Below are 24,535 nucleotides of genomic sequence, written 5' to 3'. Positions count from 1 at the left end.
CTTCTGATGCTCCATCTGTGATGCCTGATACTCTGGTTGTCCCTCGTGCGGAATATGAGGAATTTCTCTGTATCCGAGACAAAGGAAAGCAGCCCACTGCCACATTTGCGCATCAAGGTAGCCCCTCATGTTTTCTCTCTGGTAGTTCTAGTCCATGGCTCATTGACTCAGGAGCCTCACACCATATGACTGGTAATCCTAACATTCTCTCTTCTTTCCAGTCAGTTCCGTTTATGGGTCCTCGTACTGTTACCTTGGCTGATGGGACTACATCCCCTGTTTCTGGCATGGGTGTAGTCTCCATCTTGACGAGTCTTCACTTGTCTTCCATTCTACATGTCCCGTCTTTTCCTGTTTATTTATTATCTGTTCGTCAATTAACGCAGTCTCTTAACTGTTCTGTTTCATTTTTTCTTCTCATTGTGCTTTTCAGGACATGAAGACTGGGTCGAGGATTGGCTTGGGCCGTGAGATTGATGGCCTTTACTACCTTGATCAGGCTAGTACTGGTGTCGCTCTTCGTACTTCGGTGGATGCCTATCAGTGGCATTGTGTATATGATTTGGAAATCTTCGTTCGTTTCAACTCCAATTCCATCTTTTCATTTCGAGTCCTGTGAGTTGGGAAAACACCATCGTGTGTTCTTCCCTTCTCGAGTTAGTAGTCGAGTGTCTCGTCCATTCGAGCTTATACATTATGATGTTTGGGGTCCTGCTAGAGCTACTTCGTTAAATGGACATAAATATTTTATCATATTTGTTGATGATTATTCGAGGACCACGTGGTTGTTTTTACTTAAAGATAGATCTCAAGTGTTTAATGCATTTCGTAATTTTTATTTTGAGGTGGAAAATCAATTTAAATGTACGATTAATTGTTTGCGTACTGACAATGCTAAGGAATATTTTTCTGTGGATAATGGCTTTGATGATTTTCTTTCCTCTCCTGGTATCATTCATCAGTCGTCTTGTGCACACACAACACAACAGAATGGTGTCGCTGAAAGGAAAATTCGTTATTTGTTGGATATGATTTATACGATTATGTTTCAGATGAAGGTTCCTAAGATTCACTGAGGAGATGTAGCCCTCACGGCATGCTTCCTAAGTAATTGTCTTCCTTCTTCAGTTTTATCTAGTCAAACGCCATTTTCTGTATTGTATCCTCTTGGAGATCTGTTTCCTTGAATGCCTCGTGTCTTTAGATGTACGTGTTTTATTCATAAATTGTTTCCAGGACTTGACAAGTTAGACCCTCGGGCAGAGAAGTGCATCTTCTTGGGTTAATCTCGAACCCAAATAGGTTATAAATGTTATAGCCTTCGCCTTCGAAAGACATATGTTTCTGTGGATGTCACATTCTTTGAGGACCAACCTTATTTGTCTAGCCCAGGTCCTCAGTTACATGTTGACATCCCTAACCTTCCTGTTCCTTTAGTGTTGGGTCATTCTTTGCCAGGTCATGTGGGTGCTCCAGACGTTGCCACAAGTTCTCCTGTGGACCCTAAGGATTCTGAATTGAAAACTTTTACTCGAGGACCTCGTCAGGTCGCTCTTTCGATGACTGAAGCACCATCTCAGCCCACTGATCCTCTTCCACAGTCGGATTGTCAACCTTCAGGTATTTGTTCTCCTACTCATGATTCACCTATTGCATCCTGGACTAGATCACGTATTGTGTCTCATCCTATTTCTAATTTTGTTACTTATGAGCATCTCTTACCATCTTTTCAGTCCTTTGGCTCTAGCATGTCTCCGATTACTTTGCCTAAGTCAGTTGCAGATGCTCTCAATCATCCTGGATGGAAGGCTGCTATGGATTCTAAGATGGCTGCACTTGACTCTAATAAAACATGGCAGTTGCTTTCTCTTCCTTCTGGTGCCCAACCTGTTGGCTGTTGTTGGGTCTTTGCCATCAAGTATCTACCAGATGGGTCTATTGAACGTCTCAAAGCCCGCCCGCTTTTTGCTAAGGGGTACACTCAGACAACCAATCCAATGGATTGGTATTTCCGACCCAACCCATATGTAAGTTGGGCTTCCGGCCAACCTGACTCAACTCACACTTGTATTGACCCCTATTATCCCCCTCAGGTGAAATAATTAAAAAAAAAAATGTTTATATGAAATGATAAAAACAACAGGGCTGAGAACCAAAATCTAAAGAATGTTAGGATTAAATGGTATCATACAAATAGAGTACTCTCTTTGTAACTAATAAATGAATTAGGCTCTTACTTTATATTTTGTGGCACATAATTTATTTATTTGAATAAGTTACAATATGTTTAAAATAGTATTTTAGCTTACAAGACTATGGGTTTATTGCACGTGATATGATATGCAGTCTTGTAAGCTAAAATACTATTTTAAACATGATTTGTCAGTGAACTCTTTCTTATATTTTTTTACTGGCTATTGTAATCCTTCATTCCTCTTCTGACATTGCAAACATGTGATGTTTTTAGATAGATCCTCGATTGTTGTATTATGATTTTTCAAGTTCTGATACACTGCAGGAATCCCATTTGGATCTGTCAATCTATTGCATGGAGTTGATGAAAACGAAAGCAAGGCAAGATTTCAATGCTATGCCTGCTTCTCTTTAATGTCACTTCTTATTTCAAAGCTTGTGCCATTGCTTCAAATTTGGAAGCTATCACTGTTGACCCTTTTCAATGATTGTTACAGTGATTGATTCGTGCATAGTGGAAATTAGCTTATATGCGCGTGTATATACCTATTATATAGTGTATATTAAGTCGTGGGGTTTGGTTTGGTATATGCTTGTCATACTTTTGTGTATGAGTGTATATAAGTCATTATATTAGAGTACTTGCAAGGATTTAAATTTCGGTTTCGGTTTCGGTTTCGGCCTTGGCTGAAATTCGAAAAAAAAAATGAATTGCTTTTTTAATTCGAAATTTCGGCCGAAATTTCAGTAAATTAGTAATATTGTGAAAAAAAATCATTTTTCTGAAATTAATACCGAAATTGGAGGTCCGAAATTTGGGAAATTTCAGGTTTAGTGGATTTCAGTTTCGGTCCCAACCGAAATCCGAAATTTCGGTATTTCGGCCAAAATTTAAAACCTTGAGTACTTGTATGTCCTTCAGTTTTCTGTGCAGCCCAAGGGTACTTGATGTATTTATTTATTGATTTATTGAAAATGATAGCCGATTTTATTAAAGAAGGCGACCAAGATGGTCAAGATACGAAGGAAAATACTGTAAGAAGAAAAACTTGATGTATTTATTTATATTATGCATATAGAAGTAAAGAGAGAAATTGTAGGTTCAGAATTGAACTCCTAAATCTTCAAATAGTTCATCTTGTTGGCTTCTTCCTTTCTCTATTCTCTCTTCTCCTTTTCACTTCCTACTTAACTAGTGGAAATCTTCACTTGGTATCAGAGAGCCATTAAAGATCCAATGTACCAGTTTGTGAAGGAAAGAATGATTTTCTTAAATTTCATAAAGATCCAACCTTATGGCCATGGAGTTTTCCTGATTGGGTCTGGTGTGTATACCCCTGCTATGGGATTTGAAGCTCAGATTTTCCTTTCTAATGTTTTACTCATACCTTTGTGTACTTGTAGGGTGTTTCCTCCATCTCTTAGTGAGATTTGGGTGAGGGAGCCCTAATTGCAATAATGCAGTCAGACTGACTTGCTGCAGCCTGTTCCTCCACCTCTTCAGGAGGTTTGGTTGAGGAAACCCTAAATCTCTGTCCCCCTCGTGGAATTGGCATCTAGTTGAAGTGTTTCCTTGTTGATTGCAACCCATCTTTGATTTGTTTATGATCTTTTTTAAATCTGAATTTATGCTTAGAACAGTTCAGTTTATTGTGAATCTATGAGATGCACCTTTATAATTTTGTGACCGAAATTCGTATGACTTTTGACCCGTTGATCAATTTTCAATTGTTTAAAAAAAAATTATGTTGCGATGGAAATCAGTTCAGCCTGTTAGACTTATCCCTTTTTGTTACATGAGTGCTTTTAATTGATAATTAATTGATCTATTATGGACTCCAATTACAATTTCCTATTTAATTAGGCATTTTCTTACTTTAGGAAAATTACAAAATTTCTCTTATTTTCGGGACTTTCTTTCATTTCTGAGGTTTTTCCCATTTCCAGGGGCTTCTCGGGAGGTTCATTAGTTGTTCCCTACTCATTTTTCACTTTTTCTCCTTTCCCATTTTCTGTGGAAACTTCTTGAAAATTTCCATGGGATCTTCCTTTATTTTTCCCCTCTTTCTTTCCTTTTCTTTCTTCTCTCCCTTTTCTCTCTTCCTTTTCATCACCTTCCACCAAAACAGCCATAACTCTTCAACCACTTCACCAAATCAAGAGTGTAAATATTCGTTGGAAACAACTTTCAAAGAGCTACAACTTTCTAGTTTATGACTTTTCTATATTCTTCCATCTAATAGTCCAAAAACGGGCTTCAAAATCAGCCAGAAACATTGTAACAGGAATAAGATAAGGCTTCTGGAATATGGGCCCACAAAATGAGAGTTTGAGTCTAATTCAAAGAGGAATGTGCAAACACAATCCAAATCCAATCCAAACACATCCTAACATATCTTATCCATATGAGAGGAGTCTTTCATGCCCATCGAACAAGTGAATAGATTTGTGTCGTTTTAAAGATGATTTATCATCTAGTATGCAAGCTAGATTGTTTCATTTTGAGTCCGATTTTTCGTGATATTGCCACTGTTGTAAGGACATATAGTCATTTTGCTCTCGATTCATGGCACTATGGACAAAGAATGATATGATCTCCCTTTAGATGATTTCCAAAGTCACGTATAAGGAGTTTATTAAACTCCAAGTGATTATCAGAGTTATGTATTTCCTCATGCATTTACGCCCAAAGTTTGAGATAATACGGGCGAGTATTATCGATTGCGGACAATTTTCAGATTCCCCCTATTTCAAAGTTTCCAATGGTTGAGAATCGTATTTGTACACATGCCACTATAGATGTATGACCTCCCTCTTATGATACAATCTTTCTTGTCTACTTGGACTGGTATCCAAGTCTAACAGGAGCTATTTAGTTGTGTGGAAGAGCAAGAAACAATAATTTGTTTTCCGCTTCCGCTCACGCGTCGGCCGTTGAGACAGAATACAGGACTGTGTTCCATGGCGCATATGAGTTTCTATGGCTTCATTCCCTAATATCTGAGTTAGGATTTCATATTACGGATCCAATGCCTCTTAATTGTGGCAACCAAGCTACTATCTACATTGCTTCCGATGCAATTCTTTATGAGTGAAGTAAGGATATTGAAGTTGATGTTCACTTCATCATGAAAAAGATATGTGATGGGTCCTTAGCGGATTAGCACTTCCTTATGTTCCCTCATCACATCAGCTGTTGATATCTGTAGTCTTAGGGCCTACTATTTTTTAGCATACTAGTTTTAAGTTGGGCATGTCGAATCTATATGGCCCAGCTTGAGGGAGAGTGTTGTAATGTGTTGTATTATGTCATGTATACATTTGGTATGAAGATGGTCATGTAAGTGTTTGATTTACTTTCTTTATTGTTTGCCCTCTTTAAAGGTAGTTTGGTCTTTGTAATAATGAAAGTTAATGTAAGGCAAACAATTCTCATTCTCTCCTTTTGCTCTCCACACCACATTTCCTTTCCTCTCTGTTTCTTATTCCTTCACAACATAAAAATCAACCATCAATTTCCTCACAATACAAGAAAATATGCTGACTATTTATTTTCTACTATTTCTCCTGATTTTTGTTGTCGCTATTTAATTTTTGTCTTTTCTTTTTATATTTTGTTATCCATGCTTGCATTATTTGTAGTAATGGATATAAAATTTCATTTTTTTTTTTGTTTTTTTAGATAACATCAACAGCTGGTGGTGGCACTCTGACATTAGAATTTGGGGTACTTAGTCGCTTAACAAACAATCCTGGTAAGAAATGATGCCCATTGTTCTTCGCCAATTGCCAAATTTTTGCATGGTTGTTTTATTGAAGTCTATCTCACTGCTGACTTACATTACGTCTTGTTTCCAATACCTCTGTGCTTATTGTATGCTTAGCATTTGCTTATGCCCATGGTTTTAAATTTCTTCCGAAATTTCGGTTTGGACCGAAACTGAAATTTCAGATTTTGGTTGGGACCGAAACCAAAATTTTGCGAAATCCAAAATTTCCAAAATCTCGGGCCGAAATTTCGAGAAATTCAATTTTTTTTTTTCAAAAAATTAGTATTTTTCTGAAACTTCGGCCAAAATTACCGAAATAATTAATTAATTCTTTTTTTTACCGGGTTTCGGCCGAAATTTCGGGATGTCGGCTGAAATTTCAGTTTCGGCCAAACCGAAACCGAAATTTAAATCCTTGCTTATGCCTTGATTCTTTTATTACATTTCATGTCATTGTTTGTGCTGCTATATGGATTGTAATATTACAAGAATTTTTTTGGTTAAGTAATCTCATCTTTTTCATTCCATAAGAACATTATATTTGTTTCCCTTTGTAGAAGAGTGGGGTTAGGATGCTTCAGGTGATTTTTATAATGTTAGGTGCTGCATATGTTTCATTAAATCTTGGAAAGAGCTTACTGTTTTCATTTCATTTTGAATTCCTTTTAGTCAGTATTAACTTGGGCTAAATTGAAGAAGAATCACCATCATCATCTTCTACATTCAAGCCTGTGGGGGGTGCGCCTTAGGTGGAGGCTTTTTGTTGCAAGCCAATTTTGTGTAAGGTTACCACATGCGATATGCTCAAGGAGGAGAGATTTCGATTAGCTATGATATGCGTTCTTTGTAAGAGTAGAATCCGCAAACCATTTATTTATCCATTGGAAAGTGGCTCATAGGATTTATTGTGATATATTATCTTGTTTCGCCATTGATTTGGCATTTCCAAATCAGAGGTTGATATTTTCATGGGTTGTAGTAGACATTTCAGTCACAAAGGTACTATTGGAAAGCGCCCCATATGTAGTAGTTTGGTTCATTTGGGTGGAGCTAAATAAAAGAGTCTGTGATGAGAATAGAAAATCTATGTGAATTATTATAATAACGATCAAAATGTCTTTAATTTGATCAGCAAGTATAAAAGAAGATTCTTCGTGGATTATCATTAAATGTTCTTAGGAATTGGAAAACTGTGCCAATAATTGTTGGTAGCAAAAGTGGAACATATTCATAGTACCATTAAACTCAACTTCGATGCTATCTCACTATGGGAATCCGGGTCCAGCTGTTTTTGGTGGGGTCTTTAGATATTACTTCCGGTAAATTATCAAAGCTTTTTCTGGGTCCAATAGGGAGTACATACTCAAACAAATGAAAGTGGGACTTCTCCTTTCTGGTTTACATATTTTTACGGAGGAATTTCACTGTCATTTGTCGTGGAACGGGACCCAAAGAACGTAATAGTGTCAGTATGAGATCATCTCTGGGGCCATGGAGATTAGTAAGAGTCATTACAAATGTGCTAGATTTGTAGTTGACTTCCTTGAGGTATAGTAATATTCCAAGATTTGCCGATGAGATGGCAGATGTGGACTAGCTGGTACAGGAGTGGATAGAAGTGGTCTTAGATTGGCTACAAAAGTATAAAATCATTTCTGTAATTTTCCGGGTTTTTTTTGTCCATCTTGTTCGATTTTATATTGTACTGTTTATTCTTATTTTACATGTTGTCATTTGTTATCGCTCAAAAATAAAAGAGAACCGTCTACTTGAGCTGGACTCCTTTGCATCCCATATGATATGTCATTTTCTTAAAGATGTGTTTATACATAATATGTAGAATTTCATCATAGATTAACTATTCATCCTATACGTAATGAAAATGATTGCTTTCTTGATTATGCAGTTTTTGAGCAAGTTACGAAGAATGCAGTGCATGGGATATGGGCCCGGAGATCAAAAATTAACCTTGTTGGTGCTCATATCAATGTTTTCACAGGTGAATGGACTCAAAAGGTAACATTCATTTTGTTTCCTAACATTAAAAGATTGCCAAGGCTGCATGACACGTGTTGCTGTCTAACTTGAATTTATTGTATCGAAATATTGAAAATATTCTCGTTTTAGAGGCTCGTTATCTGAAAAAACGATAGTTTTTTTCTCTGATTCGTCCCTCCTTGAACTCCGCATAGATCTGATATGGTTTCAGAACGTTATTTACATAATCTATGAAATTTAATCAGATGATACCAGTTTGCCACATCAAAATAATGTTGAGGCATCTTCTCCTGTAATTTCATGGAAATAATATTTTCTGTGTTCTGACTTGATTAATTGTGCATGTTTCTTCTACATAACTTCAGTTACACCTTAAATCTTTCCTAATCTGAGTTTGTATTTGTTCTTTTCAAAGGTAACTTCCATTATCTCTCAGAATCCAGTACTTTTCTTTGGAGGACACATTCAAAACTGTTGGCTTTGATTTGATTTCTAGACCTTCCGTTCTCATTCTTTTTTGGGATTTCTTCCCACCTGCATAATTTCATACTGAAATTTTGAAAATTCTAGTAGAAATAAAGTTTCCACAACGTGAATTCAAATTTACAGGTTTTTCTTTAGGCCCTTCTAGAGAAACTGAATATGGGTGGCATGATTCTGGGTTGGGATGGTAGCTTCTTTAATGGATTTGCGTAGGGAGGATTGTCTCCCTTTTTTAATCCTTTTTTTTTTAATTTGCAGAAATATGTGGCATGATTAGTAGTCTTTGTGGTACCGTTTTTTACTAGGATGTCTAAAAGCAAGGTGAATCAACTGATGACTGGTCTAAAATGACGGACAATTTCATCATTGTTAGACAGGATGTTTTAGTAGTTTTATCAGTTGGTTGAGCATTTTTTGTGAAGAAACTATCTTGTCAAATATGTTATCATGGTATTTTTAGGCAGTAGACATTCACAACTTAGTTCTGGAAGCATTATTAATGTCTACAGTTCCAACACTAGTTGAAACTTGTTGGAACCAATTTAAGTTTTCAGACCAATTTAAAATTTTAATTCAAACCAAATCTATGCCTTCCTTTTCTTTTGGCTGGGACACGCTTTTGATTGCAGGGATCGCTATTTAGATAATATACATTCACAGAATTAAATAAATGATAAAATTGTTAATTGATTGACATGACTGGATCCTTTTTCCAAAATCGAACTACTTTATAACCGGATAATCTGTTATAAACAAGATGTAATTAGATTAATAGAGTAGATTATCAAATTGATTAAATTGATAAATTTGTGACATGAAATTCTAGTTTTCATATGAGAGGAACTTATGCTTTGATATTATCTTAGATTTTATTTTAGGGCCTACCCTTAGTTCATTTCTTACATTCTTATGTACTTGGCTGCATTTCAGGATGCTGGGATAGGAACAAGTATTGACTCTTTCTATGAGTACCTTCTGAAGGTAAGTTGTTAATTTCTGTTTAAAATGGGAATTGGGAAATTATGAATGCATGCACAAACTTGGGAACACATTGCAGAAGTATGGCATATAAATGAGCTCGGCAACTTTAACTCAGAATAGATCTTTACAAGTGCAAAGACTTGTTGACAAAGAATCACACTCTTTATGTTTGAAGTGTCATTTTTGATGAATAGTTATCATTTGAAATTCAGACTTGCACTTCTCAGGCATTTCTCCCTGTGGGTCTGATGGATCCTTCGTTTTATGCATAAGATGATATACGAATTCTAGTTTCAAAATATGGGGATATTTTTTAAATTTTGGAAATTATTAGAAGAAATACATGGCTTTTCAAGGTATAATGAATGTTGTGAACTATTCGCAACGCAATTGTGTTTATCATTTTTCAAATAATTCCCTTAATTAAAGTCATTTAAGTAAACAAAAAGCCTAAAACCTTCACAATGTGGAAGCTAAGACAATGTGATGCCTATTGGGTGGAATGTGATGTAATCCCAACCAAGTAGCAGTCTTCCATGATTTTTACTTCTGATTTTGGGATTACTATTTCTGCAATCTGGCAAGTTTTTTTTTCTGCTCGGAAATCAGATTTATTGTTGAAGACAACTTCACTATCACTGCAGGATGGGGCAAATAAGGATGGTTTACTTGTGGGGCAGTTATGTAACTGTCTCTTTTCTTTCAAATTTCAATAAATATTAATAATTGTTTAAGAATAAATAAGAAATACAGAGGGTGAGCCTATGCACAACGGTAAGGTTGCTCCATTGTGACCTCGTGGTCACGGGTTCGAGTCATGGAAACAGCCTCTCTGCAAAGCAGGGGTAAGGCTGCATACATCTAGCCCTCCCGAGACCCCGCAATGGCGGGAGCCTTGTGCACTGGGCCGCCCTGTTTTTTTCATAAATAAGAAATACTGCCTCAGAGACTGCTGTTGGAAAGAAGAGGAGGTTCAGGGGGATTAAAAATGAAGAAGGGCAAATGGAAAGGATGTTGAGAGAAAGTGATGTTTTAACCAAAGTACCCATATTGGTCATTGCAACAATCTTTGTTTTGAAATTTCAGATATTCCATTTTAATTTTGTTCTTCATCTTGTCAATTTTTGTTTATGACTTTTAGTATGGCAATTTGCCATGTCAATTGTTGGCAACAAACAGTTATATTCACGTTCCTCTTCCACATAAATCATATATTCTTTATTAGTTTTCCCCATTTTTTCTAGAGTAATATCAATTTAGCCCACCAAAATTTCCCCAAAACTGAACTTGGTAACTATGATGGCAATATGCAGCATCCTTAGTTCAGATGCAGTATTCTGACATTTTGCCCTACCAGTCGACACTTTATCTGGTCATTGCAACAATCTTTGTTTGGAAATTTCAGATATTCTATTTTAATTTTGTTCTTTATCTTGTCAATTTCGGTTTATGACTTTTTTGGTATGGCGATTTGCCATTTCAATTGGCTACACGCAGTCATATTCATGTTCTTCTTCCACATAAATCGTATATACCTTATTAGTTTTTCCCTTTTTTCCTAGAGTAATACCAATTTGGCCCACCTAAATTTTCCCAAAACTGAACTTGGTAACTATGATGGCAATAGGCAGCATCCTTAGTTGAGATGCAGTATTCTGACATTTCGCCCTACCAGTCGACACTTCATCCTGGAAGGTCCATGATCCCCATTTGATATTCTGACTTTTGAGGGAACGCATATTGAATTTCTGACCCCAAATCCTGCATCCAAAACGGTCTTTACAATTTAGGCAAATCCATTTTTACCCCTATGTTGGCAATGACATGTCAATGTCCTGTGTTCATAATTTAAGTGGTGATCTATAGGGATTATTCCCACCCTAAAATGGGGTGGGGATACCCTATGTCATAAAAAAATAATTTAAGTGGTGATCCTCCATCGCAATCAGTCAACATGTTAGCATCTCAATGTATTGGTTGTATCAGGTGTTACACTAGATGTATTAGCCGATGCACACAATGTTTTGTGAACCCTGATAATGGCATCTGTTTCATATCAGACTTTGTCGATATAGATATCTACTGGTCAGTATATATCCATATCGGCCAATATTTTGGCAAAGGGTTTTAATTCTATGTACTTCTCAGAGACAACCTGGCTTATATAAAATGCATAAGTCATTAATCAATAATGGACGGGTGGACTAAATCACTAAACTATAGAACTTGACCTTTATTCCAATATGTGAGACTTATTATGATAACATCAATACATGGATTATGTGTTACTAACAACATCCATTGTTACATTAGGGATTCGATGTGCATCAATACATGGACATTGTTACATTATGTGTTACTAACAAGATCCATGTTGCTTCTACATATCCTTATAAATATTATCACATACGTGTATCCATTAATTTATAAGCCACCAATTGTTAAAATGTATACCATTTATGTACATTTATATTTATGTATATTTTATATGTATGTATAGTATATTAGACTTGGGATTTGCTAGGGACTTTAGGGCAAAGCATTTCGCCACTGGCTGTTGCATGAGAGAGCGGCCAAGATTTTGTCTTATTAATTTAATTCATCTGAGGTGGCTGCTCTCTCATGCAACAGCCAGCCGTGAAATGCCTTTCTGCAAAAGGCACTAGCAAATCCCATTAGACTTGTATGTATAATAGCTATACTAAAGTTAAATCTGCCCATTGCTCTGTTGAAATAAACCAAATGAACATCTTCATAGCATCAGCTGTCCACTTAAAAGCACGAAGCGGACGCAGCGGTAAAGACAGGAGCAGGGGGTCTAGAAGAGTCTAAGTCTGGGAGCGCCATGGGAGAGTCTATGTAATATTTTCTTTGTATTTCTTTCAAAATTCAAATACATAAAAAAATAGTAATTTCTACCCATCTTCGTATATATCTTTCAAAATTTAAGTACGTCAAAAAGCAGTAATTTCTAACCATCTTCATTTCCATGCCCTCTTTTCCAATGCCTTCTAAAGATGCCTTTGTGCTTGCTCCAATGAAGTATTTTGACAAGTTTGAGGAGTTTGATGCAAGGAAGTTGTGGAGGGACTGATGGAGTAATAGGAGCAAGTTGGGAGCGTCATGGGAGCGGTTTCCGTCTCTTCGGGGTCGCGCTCCCTGCAAGGTCCTTTCTAAGGAGTGCCGAATCACGGTTCTAGGGCGGCAGCGACACCCATGAGGGAAGATTCCTGCTTCTAAGGCTGTACGTCTCAAATGACAATAACTAATATGCATTACTCTATTAGCCGCTCTTTCCTTTTCATTTGTACATTTCCTGTTGCTTCTCCGAGCGTTCCACGTTGTCTTCACCAATCTATATCGACTATTTCCTGTTCTATGTGTATGAAATAAAAACAACTTTCAACGCCTAGAAAATATATAGGGGACTGATATCTGCATGACCATGTTTTGATAATTGGATGAGTCAGTTTGTTGTAGACTTATCTAATTGGCTGATGAGTGCTTTTTGGGAATTGATATAAATTTTGACAGCTGGTTAAAATGTGTAAAACAAGGTTATTTGTCCCATTATCAAAACACGGTCGTTTCGTTGCTAAGTGAATTAATTTCTTTGTCAACTTTCAGAAAAAACAAAAGTGAATTAATTTCTAGGGTTATTCTCACAAGCAATTAATATCCATGGGTTCTTTTCGATTAATGCCGGTGTCTGGATGAATGGCTATTTTTGAATAATATGAGATTTCATGTCATCTCGGACATATCCCCTGCTTTGCCACCAATTCCTAGAAATTCATTGTTAATTCTTTCTAGGGATTTTTTCCAACTGGCAGGCCTACTTATTGTTCGGTTGTGAGGAGTATTTGTTCATATTCCAGGAAGCTTACAAGGCTGCAATGCACTATCTCTACAGTGATCCTTGGTAAGTTCGTTATTTTTTTTTTGGTAATTATATAATCTTACATTGTCATTCAGCCATGGTTTTAAATTTCTTCTGAAACCGATACGAAATGACCAGTATCTATCCCTACCACATAAACGGCATTCAAATCAAAATGCGTACCAAAACCAAAATCATAAGTCTCATTCAAAAAATAACTAAAATCACAAGTACATTAGTGGTATGCCATTTCAGTATGTTTTACATAATTATATTTATATGAATTACATGTGAAATGTGGTATATGTATTATGTATAATATTTATATGAATTCTATGTGAAATGGTGGCATGTACTGAACTTTTAGTCATGCGTGACATCACATGTCATTAAGTGTTCAGTGTTACTAAAGTATTATGGATGGTTGTTATACTTATTTGATAGTTTCTATATGTTTATTTGTGCTTATTCTGTTATTAAAGTATTATGGATGGTTGTCATACTTATTTGATAGTTTCTATATTTGTATTTGTGCTTATTCTAGTATTTTCTGAAATTTCATCTTAAAATTTTATCATTTGCATATGTTTCTTTGAAACAACGAACTACTCCAAAAGCTTAAGCTGTTGGAGTTGGGTTATTTAATCTTTTTATACTTTTAACAGTTTCCATACATTTCTATGATTTTCTAGGATTTCCACTGAAATTTCCAATCGAAACCAAAATGTTTCCATTTCCACGGTGACTGAAATCGAAATTGAAACCTAAATTTAAAATCTTGCATGCTATATATTCCTTATTTGGACATTACAATCACACATATAACATATATGTAGGTACGTGGAGGTGAATATGAATTCTGCTGCTATGGTCTGGCCATTATTTAACAGTTTACAGGCATTCTGGCCAGGTCTTCAGGTACTCTTTCTTGTCATGAACTTTGCAATTACTTCCAATAAAATTTATTATATTCTTTGTTTGGAAGGTTTTAGCTGGGGACATTGTTCCGGCTGTTCGGACACATACTGCCTTCTTTAGTGTCTGGAAAAAGTATGGATTCACACCAGAAGGTTTTAATCTTGCTACATTCAGTGTTCAGGTACTAATTTCTCTATTAAGGACATTTTCCCATATCAGAAAATCAAAAGCTCATTTGGGCGTGTTTAACTCTTCCCACCCAGTGTACTATTTTTAAATGGGACTCCTTGATACATAATATCAACATTACTTCTTTCAACCACAAATGTATTTCAGCATGGCCAAAAGAGTTATCCGCTGCGTCCAGAGTTAATCGAAAGCACATATTGGCTATTCAAAGCTACTAGAGATCCAAGGTCAGTCCTCTATTTGGTTTGTTCCAAACATACTTTTGGTTCATGTTTCGTCCTTATTTATTAGTAATGCACGTGCTTAGAGAAGTGCTATTTTACTTGCATGATAGCAGGTTGTGGACCTGTTTTCCTTTCTCATTGCTCTTGCCAATTCTTAGTCCATATATTGTTTAGCATGCCATTAAGCATTATATAGGTCGAAGCTTCAAGCCAGTAATGGGGGAGAACCTGAGCTATCACAGTGATGTGTGAAACAATGGCTATCATACGAGTTGGAAGGATCACTTCTATCACGATTAGTAAGGCCCAACCTTTTGCACCAACCAAAAGAGCTTTAACTAGAATTGTAGGTCCTCCTTCCAAAAAAATTGCATGTGATGCACACAAAGTAGCATATGAAGAAAAATGGGTTAGTGGGAAAAGTAGAAACATTGCCTCATCTTTGTCGTAAGAGAAATGACACATGTTCACAATAAATTTCACATGCATGAAAAGGTAAATCACACACATAAAATGTATTGGGATCAAATTTAGGATTGTACACTTCCGGCTTTAGTGGCCGTTAATTATATTTCTTAAGGCTCTGTTTGGTTAGATGAGATTCTAGTGAAAGTAGTAGTCAACAAGGAGGTGACAAGGGTGGGATATTGTAGACTTGTCTGAGAAGATTAGAGGGAATTTTGGGGAATTTTGGTAGTGTGTTTGGTTAGATGTCAAAGCATGTGGGAGGATGGAGGGGTGTCATTAACAAAATAAATAGTAGAAGAGAGAGAAAGAGAGAAAAAAGTAATGATTACACATGGCATTTCATATTCTACTCTTCTCCCCTCTAAAATTTACCAAAAACAAGGTTTGGCATTGGAAAAGTAGGGGAGGGGACAATCCCGCCACATAGGCGCCACCTAAGCCAAAAGCTAATAATTATGTCTCTTCCATGTCTAGAAGTCCAATGGGATTTAAGCTAAAAAATGACAACCAAACAACATTTGGTATTTCATATTCCTATAAATGCTCAGCCGTCTTTCCTACTTTTTGCAACCAAACAGAGCCTAAAGAAAGAAAATACGTCTGATTATCCATCAAGAGGTTCCCTATCTAAATACAATTTTTTAGTTAATTATCCTCAAGAAAGATCTGATTTTTGTTAATAGATCTTTTCGGATGAAATTTCTTTGTCCCGTCTTCATCTCCTCAAACTTTCTTCATTTTTTCCTTTGGGGAGGAGTCATCTTTATCGTCTTTCTCCTCTAAGTGAAATGTCTTCTCCCTTTAAAGAGTCTCTGGGAAGAGATCTTAAAGGGACCTTTAGAGAGTCTCTGGAAAGTGACTGTAAAGAAATTTTCTTCTTTCTCCCGAAGGAGAAAGGTCTTTTTCTTTTGGAAAAACCGCTTTATCCTTCGTGGGAAAACCGTCGTCTTTATTATCTTTCTCCCTTTAGAAAGTCCCAAGAAGAGACACTCTAAAGGGAGTCTTTATCATTTTTCTTCCTTTAGAAAGTCCCTAGAAGAGACACTCTAAAGGGAGTCTTTATCATTTTTCTCCCTTTAGAAAGTCCAAAGAATAGACTTTAAAGGGATTTTCTTCATTCTTCTCATGAAATAGAAAAGCCTTATTTCTTTTGGGGAAACCGCCTTCTTTATCTTTTGCAGGGAAACCACTGTCTTTATCATCTTTCACCTTTTAAAAAGTCTCTAGAAGAGAGACTCTAGAGGGGGTTTTTATCATCTTTCTCCCTATAGAAAGTCTCTGGAAGAGACTCTAAAGGGAGTCTCTATTGTCTTTCTCCCTTTAGAAAGTCTCTGGAAGAGACTCTAAAGGGAGTCTCTATTGTCTTTCTCCCTTTAGAAAGTCCTTGAAAGAGACTCTAAAGAGATAAAGGTCTTCTTTCTTGAAGAAAATCTGCAAAAAGAAAGAAAGAAGGAAAAAAAAAGAAACTGTTAGCCCCCAAATCTTTTCTCACGTTTCTCTCTTTTTTTCTTCTATTTCTCCTTTCGCATAGCTTTTTTTGGCCCCCAAGATCCGATCCTCTCTTCTAAAGGATCTTCCCATCTTTATAGAACTCTCTCGAAGTGGTTGGCAACTGCCACCTTACCCCTTATCTCTCAACTCCACGATCTTCACTTCCCCTTTTGTGGGGAGTTACGTAACTTCCTCCTTTTTCAAAAGTGGACGACTCATTTCTCCTTTTGCGAGAGTTATTTTGTTCCCTAAAATTTAGGGATTTCTTTTCTTAGTCATGGGCTCTTTTTTTAAAAGTTTTTTTAACTTTATATTTATCCTTTTATTTTATGGAATAACATGCGTAATCACCCCTGTCCTCTTTTTTCTTACTTTAATAAAGGGATTTTATTATGCCTTTTTTTGTAAAATTTCGAGTCCAACAAATGCCCCCTCAAGTCTTCTAAGTAAAAGGGTTCTGAAGCGTGCATGGCTTGATTTTAATATAAGGGTATTATAGTAATTTTCATTTTCCTTAACCCGAAGATATTGTGGTCTTTTTACCTGATTTGGTGTTATTTTGACAATTTTCCTTGACCCAAGGGTATTGTGGTCTTTTTTACCTGATTTGGTGGTATCTTGGTGTGGGACCCGATCCCGCGAGAGGGTCGCGAGCGCGCGAGGCGCTGCACTCTCTTGGTCTCTCGTACCCACGCGAATGGCGTGTGCTTTTTATTATTGATTTTAATTACCCAACCAAGCAGGCAGCAACCAAGCCATAGGGTGCAAACAAACTTGCAACCCAGTACCCATAAGGGCAGGGGTAAGCCGCCGAGCCTAGCAAGGTGTGATTTAATTCATCTTTTCCGTGAACTTGGGATCACTAAGGCAATCCTAATTCCACGCAAAAGAGTGACAGAGTCGCCACCTAGATGAGGGATCTAGGACCCATAATTGACCAGAAATCTAGACTCGTTACCTGGTTACGAGAATGGAAGGTATGAGGAGTTACCACCACATGCACCATTCCTGCCCGATAATCGGTCTTCAATTCCAAAGGTTAACTCTTTTGAATTTCTTTTAAATGGCTCAGTTAACTCTATATTAATGTGCGAACTACATGACATGCATCCTAAGATCTAATTTCAGTGTAATTCCTAAATGTGTATCTTGATTTTCTTAATTTGTTTGAATTCAATCTAAGTGAAAGTTCTCCTAAAATTCTAATTTCATGGAAAGTCCTAAGTGATTTAATTACTTTTAATTTAAGGATTAATATACAAAACCCCACCACTTATGTGTGGAGCCGACTCGTGATTGGTATGCCATCAAGCATCCAAGCTGCCTACGTACCCAAGCCTCACTGGGATCACAGTCGATCGTAGTTCGGTGCACCTAAACTAAGCTACTTATGCCTAACTCATCTAGAACACCGATCTAGACTGGATTGACTGTTTCAACAGTTTTAAGAGAAATTATTTAGTTCAAGTTGAAGATTTTATTATCCTAGGACTTCATCTAAGATACTATATGGTCCTAGCTAAGTGCAAGACGTCCCTTAGACTAATGCAGGTTAACCTACATCCTATGTAACTAGGCTTGTCTTATAGGAAAAATGGGTAATTAGTGTAACTAGATCTATGACTCAATTGCTAATAATAGCAATCAGTTGTGATGAGGCTGAACTCCCTAACTCTAGGACACCCTAAAACATAGGACACAACGCGAGGTAAGTGTTTCTAATTAGTTCTAAAGGTCCTTACGAAGAGATACCGTTATCCAACGGTTCCAAAAGCACTGATCAAATAATCTTAATTTATTAAGTAAATAATTTTTAATTTTTCAAAGATTTTCGATTCCTAACATCTAAGGAATACCAAAGACTTTATGGTTGACAAATTTCAGCCTTGAGTTGCATCCATGGAAGGGCATCGTGCTCTCAATCCTTGTATAATTTAACACATAAATTATAGTATATTATTGCCTAGCATGATTCTCAGGATTTCCGTGGACAGTGGACCTCGGAGCCAACAACATACTATATTTACATGCTCAAATTATGCAGAAACGATCACAATTAGTATACGATTATGAATGCAATCTCGGCAGTTAAACCGTCACAGCATAGTCAATTTACAAAAGGAATCTATAACCTCTAGGGTTTCTGTTTCAAACAATTTTAAGGTTAAATATATGATAAAAAATTAGGGTTTTCTTGAAGTTTTCACGGACTTTTGTGTTGATTTACTATTAAGTTGTGATTTATTAACATTAAGACCAGATTGCTAGGATTACACAGTAACCCTAAGTAATCGAACTCCAAATTCATTGCAACTTTTTCAGTAACAAGATATTAATGAGTTTAGACTACTGGAAGAGTTTCATGAATTTGGAATACTTTTTGCTATCAATTTTCGAATTTTCAAATTTTAGGTCAGATTGCAAATTAACAAATCAACTCATAGCATACGAATCTCAAATCAAGTAAAACTGTTACAGTATAGATAGAATCATGGTATTAGACTACTGTAAAAATTTCAAAGGTGTTTATCAAGATTTGATGCCAATTAAAATTCACACAAAATTTGGATAAAATCAATGAATCAATTAAAAAGTAGATTGAATGGTATCCTAAAATCATGTACAAATTCCAGTAGATATAAAATAGGTTATATGATTTACTGTCAAAATTTCAAGACCTAATAATTAATGCTCCTCCATAAAATTGATTTTTGAATAAAAAAGGGATTTCGTTTCCTAGGAATTAAAACCCTTTTTTTTTAAAAGAAAATTATGAAATCATAATAAACCTTTGTAAAATCTTTTAAACATTTTTCACTAACCTTCTAATGGCCTAAACTACTGGTTTGTAGGAAAAAGATTTGAAATTTCATTAATTTAATATAAAAAAAAATTACGACACGTAAAACGAAGAAGCGATTAGAAAACAAATAAAAAAATATTTTTTCAAAAAAGCAATTTCATAAGAAATTCAATTTGTTATTGAACATTAATTCTGGAGAGTTTCATCAATTTTTAAAACCTTTTGATATTTATTAAAAATGGCCGAAATTTAAAATATTTAAAACTGGATTAAAAAAATTCAAAAAATCCGAAAATTTTTGGGTGGTCTGGAAATCAAACAATTGGTTTGGAAACAAGATTTCACAAATTTTGGATATGGTTTGATATACTTTTGGCTTCATTCATCAAGAAACCCCTTTTCGAGGTTTTTTTTTTTATAAATAGAATGAAAATTAAAACGGCGAAATCGCGATTGAAAATTTAGTTTCCAGTAGTATTTTATTTTATAGAAATCCCAAAAAATATCAGTTTTTAAGTAAACCCACTTTTTCAAACACTTAGTTTGATAATCAGATTTAAATCCATATTGAATAAAAAACGAAAGAAAATCATTATTAAATGGGAAATATTAATTTTTTGGTGAAATTTTTGATTTTGAAAACTTATAATCTATATTATAACATACTGGAATTTCAAGAAAAAATTCATTGATATGATCTATCAAAAGTAAAACCATTTTCTACTTTTAATATTACAAAGATAAAGATCCTATCGTTGATCGCACTCCTTGTCTTTAGGGTGCGTAGATCCGAGGTATATGCTTTGTCGCACCCTTTTATATGATGAAGAAGACCTAAAAATCCTTGATGTGTGATTTGTTGAAGAAGAAAAGGGAATTCAAGAATCCCTTTTGTGAAGAACCTTTGAAAGAGATGAACACACTTCAAGAGAGAAGAGTTTTTTTTTCTTTTTTCTTTTTTTAATTTTTTTTTGGAGGAGAGAGAAAAAGGACGAATTTTGATTTTTTTTGAATTGTTTGCTTTGATATTTATACAAAAAGGCTAGGGTTAAGAGAGAAATAGTAATTTCCAATGTGAGAGCTCCCATTTTTTCTTTGTTTCCAATTTTCCCCTCTTGCTTTCTTTCTTTCTTGTTTCCAAATTGGATTTGATTCCAATCTTAATTTCTTGTCAATCAAGACATGCTATTCTCATTCCACATTGCTTATTTGGAAGAAAACCTTTTTAAGCAATCATTCATCTTTTCCTTCTTTTCTTTTTTTATTCTTTTTATTTTTCTTTTAACAAATATGATGTCACCATTGTGACATCATCAAGGTTGGGTGCTCAACTCATGTGGGTCAGCCATGTGGGGCGCCCACCATGGTGGTTGACCCATATGGGTGACCCACATGAGCTCCATCTTTGCGGGCTTTAGCCCAATGGGCTATTTTACACGGGTTTCGGGTTTTTCCGTAAAAATTCAATAAAATCTTTCTAGATTCAACATTCTATATATGGACCCAACCCATTTGACATTTATGGTGCATCCCTCACACATGATCGGACCATCGTTTTTGGAAAACAACTTTTCGGACCAAAATGCCCCTATTTGACTGTTAGAGATCCAAATGCGACCAAAATACCCTCAGATTGGTTCACCCCAAAAGGGAAAAATTAAAATTGAAAGTCTTTGTGGTCAAACTTCAAAAATAGAAACTTTTAAAATTGGGTCCTTTTGATGAGCAATATTAAACAGGATCATTTGGTATCCCCTGCAAAATACCCAAAATGCCCTCAACACTCAGAATTTCCAAATTCAGCGAAACCCCTGAGAAATTCTAAATTTAGCAGGTTTTTCAAAATTCAGGAAATCATTCATAATTTCTCAGACATATTTCGGGGATCAAAAGAATTACACAGGAAAAGACCAAATTACCCCAAGGTGCTAGAATTTGGCGAGACTAGGGAAAACCCTGAGAAATTCAAAAAATAGCAGATTTCCAAAAATTTATGAACGTACTCAAGATTTCTTAGACACAACTTAGGGACCAAATATAATATGTTGGAAATGTCTAAAATACCCCCGAAGTGCAAGACTAAGAGAAAATCTTGAGAGATCTAAATTTAACAGGTTTTCCAAATCTTACGAAATAACTCGTAATCCATCAGCCGTACCCTCAAGATGATTTTGGATATATGAGAAATGATTAAAATATTCATATGATGATGGAAATGTGGAAGCCCCATGAGTTTCTAAAAATAGCAGCTTTTTCAAAATTTGTAAAATCACTCAAGATTTCTCAAATATAACTCGGGGAATAGACGAGACACATCGGGAATGACCAAAATACCCCTGGAGTGTAAAAATGGGCAAAAATGAGGGAAACCCCAAAAATTCTAAAAATAATAGATTTTTTTCAGTTGGTTGGAAACTTGAATTTTCATCTTCTAGATACCATTGGAACACCCTAGGATCGCGAATTAACTTCAGAATTCCTTCAACGAGACGAAATCTACCCTAAAATGCACAGATGCCTAATCCTATGTGGAATACGGACTCGAAACTTGACAAACTACCAAATCTTTTACTTTTCCTTGGCCCGAGGGTATTGGGAACTTTTTTACCTGATCTGGTGGTATCTTGACCAGTTTCCTTGACCCGAGAGTATTCTGGTCCTTTTTACCTGACTTGGTAGCATCTTGACCATTTTCCTTAACCTGATGGTATTCTAGTCTTTTTACCTAACTTGGTAGCATCTTGACCATTTTCCTTGACCCGAGGATATTCTGGTCCTTTTTACTTGACATGGTAGCATCTTGACCATTTTTCCTTGACCCGAGGGTATTCTGGTCTCTTTACCTGATTTGGTGGTATTTTGACTATTTCCTTAACCTAAAGGTATTTTGGTCTTTTTTCCCTGACTTGCTGGTATCTTGACCATTTTTCTTCACCCGAGGGTATTCTGATCATTTTTACCTGACTCGGTTATCTTGACCATTTTCTTTTACTCAAGGGTATTTTGGTCTTTTTCTTACCTGACTTGGTGGTATCTCGACCATTTACCCTTACCTGAGGGTATTGTGGTCTTTTTACCTGACTTGGTGGCATTTTAACCATTTTTCCCGACCCGAGGGTAGTGTGGTCTTTTACCTGATGTGGTGGTATTTTGACCATTTCCCTTTGTGGTATAGTAGGGCCCACACTATTTGGGTGATCTAAGCCATTCACTTGTCAGGTTGTGAAATTAATATGGTATGCCGAGAAAATCTTCTCCATAGTATGACCCTAAGCGTCCGATTTGTGGAGGTTTAGAATAGACTACATGGTATTGTAACGTCCATGGATTGGGATCATCCTTTTATAATGCATATGTATTGGAGGCCTTGACGTAGATAGGGTGTGCCCAACTAGTCTGGTCCACACGATGATCCAAGCTGTCCATTAGATGGAACGCAAGTATTGTACGAGCCACGCATAGGATGATCCAAACCATTCTCTGTATCACATTTTGATTTAGTTGGGTTACCATTTTTCCTCTTGTTGAGTTGGATGTCTTGGATCGAACCTGATTTGGGACGAAATATTGTGTACAATCGAGCCCGAGAAGAGTAAATTTGGGCCTTTTGGACTGACTCAATGAGAGTAAATTTGGGCCCGTATGACTCGGCCCGATAAGACCTATTTTTTCTTTGGATCGAAGCATTTTTCCTTGGATCGAAAACGGTTTGGGTCCGAAATATTGTGTACAAGAGCCCCCGTCCGCTTGGTTTTGGGCCTGTATGGCCCGACCCGATAAGAGTAAATTTGGGCCCGCCAACTCCAAATAAATTGTGCGTAGGGTGGGTCTGACAATTCACATTTCATGCTTTGTTAAGGTGGACCCATTATTTCAACCCATGCTGTAATAGGCAAGGCCCACCATTTTTCAGACCCATGCATAAGATAAGGACTACCATTTACCCCTTACGTCATGGACCATCTCCACCCGAATTGATGCTTAGGTCGGGTCTATCTTTTTGCACCATGGATGGCACGGTGCTGCCTATTATTTTTAAGATCAAACGAATCCCAAGTTGAGCCATTTTTAAATGAATGCTTAGATCCGACTCGGAACGAATGGCAAAATAATGATTCGGTAATTCGGGCACAGAAAAGGTGGGGCCCGTTATTTTCCTCAGATTTTATCGGGAGGGTCAAATCATCCTGAAACACACATCTTGACATGTGGGGCCATTATTGTGTAACATGTTAGGGCTCACCATCTTATATCATGTTTTAATGTGTGGGGCCATCATTTTACATGTGGTATATAAAATGGATTCGGATCTTTGCAAGGTAGGTAATCTTTCTCACTGCAATGGTAAATTTTTTTTCTTTTTCAAATAAAATTAATTAGGGGATGATATCTCCACCTCCATTTCTTCCCAAGCCAACCCTTTGGCCTTTGTAGTGTAAAAGGAGTAGTTATAAATACATTAGAGGGGGTGGCTCAGGGAAAAGGATAGGGCCAATATATGACTTCTCTTGATTCACTCGTCGGATCCCCTAAGACCTGTGTATTGTGGGGCCTACCATTTTACAGCTAGGCACATCATGGGCTGCGAAAGATATGAGCGGAATTGGATAAGAATCGTACTTCCTTATGGAAAGGCAATGATAATCATTAAAGTCTCTAATTGGATGAGAACCCGATTAGTAAGACTCTTGTGATATCATTCTTGAAGAATTATGGGGATTTTATTAGTGGGCCCATTATGTTGTACCAATTGGAATTAAAGCTTCAAAAAGAAATCTTTGGTGATAAAGGAAGGAGAGGCGTGTCCTATTAAATCTGAGTCTGATTAGGAAAGGAATAAAGAGCCCAAGTAAATTAGGTCTCTCTATCTCTCTATAGAAGACAGGCGGACTTTCTCCTTTTCACACAAAAAAAAACGCAGAGAATTAAAAAACGAGGAGAAAGAGAGAAAGAAAGAAGGGAGAAGAAGAAGTTAAAGAAAAAGGTATGCCTTCATCCCCTTCACTTTTTTTTTATTTTTATTTATTCCGATCCTCTTATTCTTCCCATGTTCTTCTTCTTTGCTTTCTTCTTTTATAAAATCTTAGAAACCAACAGACCCATTTCTTCTTCTTTTGGTGGCTAATTGGGATTCCTA

At 36.3% G+C, this 24,535-nt stretch overlaps 1 protein-coding gene across 3 annotated transcripts in view; it reads left to right on the top strand.

Moving 5' to 3' along the window:
• The window catches only part of LOC143885334 (Glycosyl hydrolase family 47 protein), a 108,058-nt gene that overhangs the window by 69,664 nt on the left and 13,859 nt on the right, over positions 1-24,535 (top strand). For all 3 annotated transcript variants that reach the window (XM_077389464.1, XM_077389463.1, XM_077389462.1), the window contains exons 7-14: positions 2,519-2,574; positions 5,876-5,948; positions 7,870-7,979; positions 9,375-9,425; positions 13,259-13,347; positions 14,142-14,223; positions 14,291-14,404; positions 14,560-14,639. In XM_077389464.1, the coding sequence (XP_077245579.1) occupies positions 2,519-2,574; positions 5,876-5,948; positions 7,870-7,979; positions 9,375-9,425; positions 13,259-13,347; positions 14,142-14,223; positions 14,291-14,404; positions 14,560-14,639 (655 nt within the window). The remainder of the gene's footprint in view (positions 1-2,518; positions 2,575-5,875; positions 5,949-7,869; positions 7,980-9,374; positions 9,426-13,258; positions 13,348-14,141; positions 14,224-14,290; positions 14,405-14,559; positions 14,640-24,535) is intronic.

The sequence above is a fragment of the Tasmannia lanceolata genome, unplaced genomic scaffold (genome assembly GCF_043159265.1).
Source record: "Tasmannia lanceolata isolate RefF3 unplaced genomic scaffold, GAP_Taslan_0.1 ptg000008l, whole genome shotgun sequence".
In the NCBI taxonomy this organism is placed as follows: Eukaryota; Viridiplantae; Streptophyta; class Magnoliopsida; order Canellales; family Winteraceae; genus Tasmannia; species Tasmannia lanceolata.
This window is presented reverse-complemented; position numbering and strand designations above follow the sequence as displayed.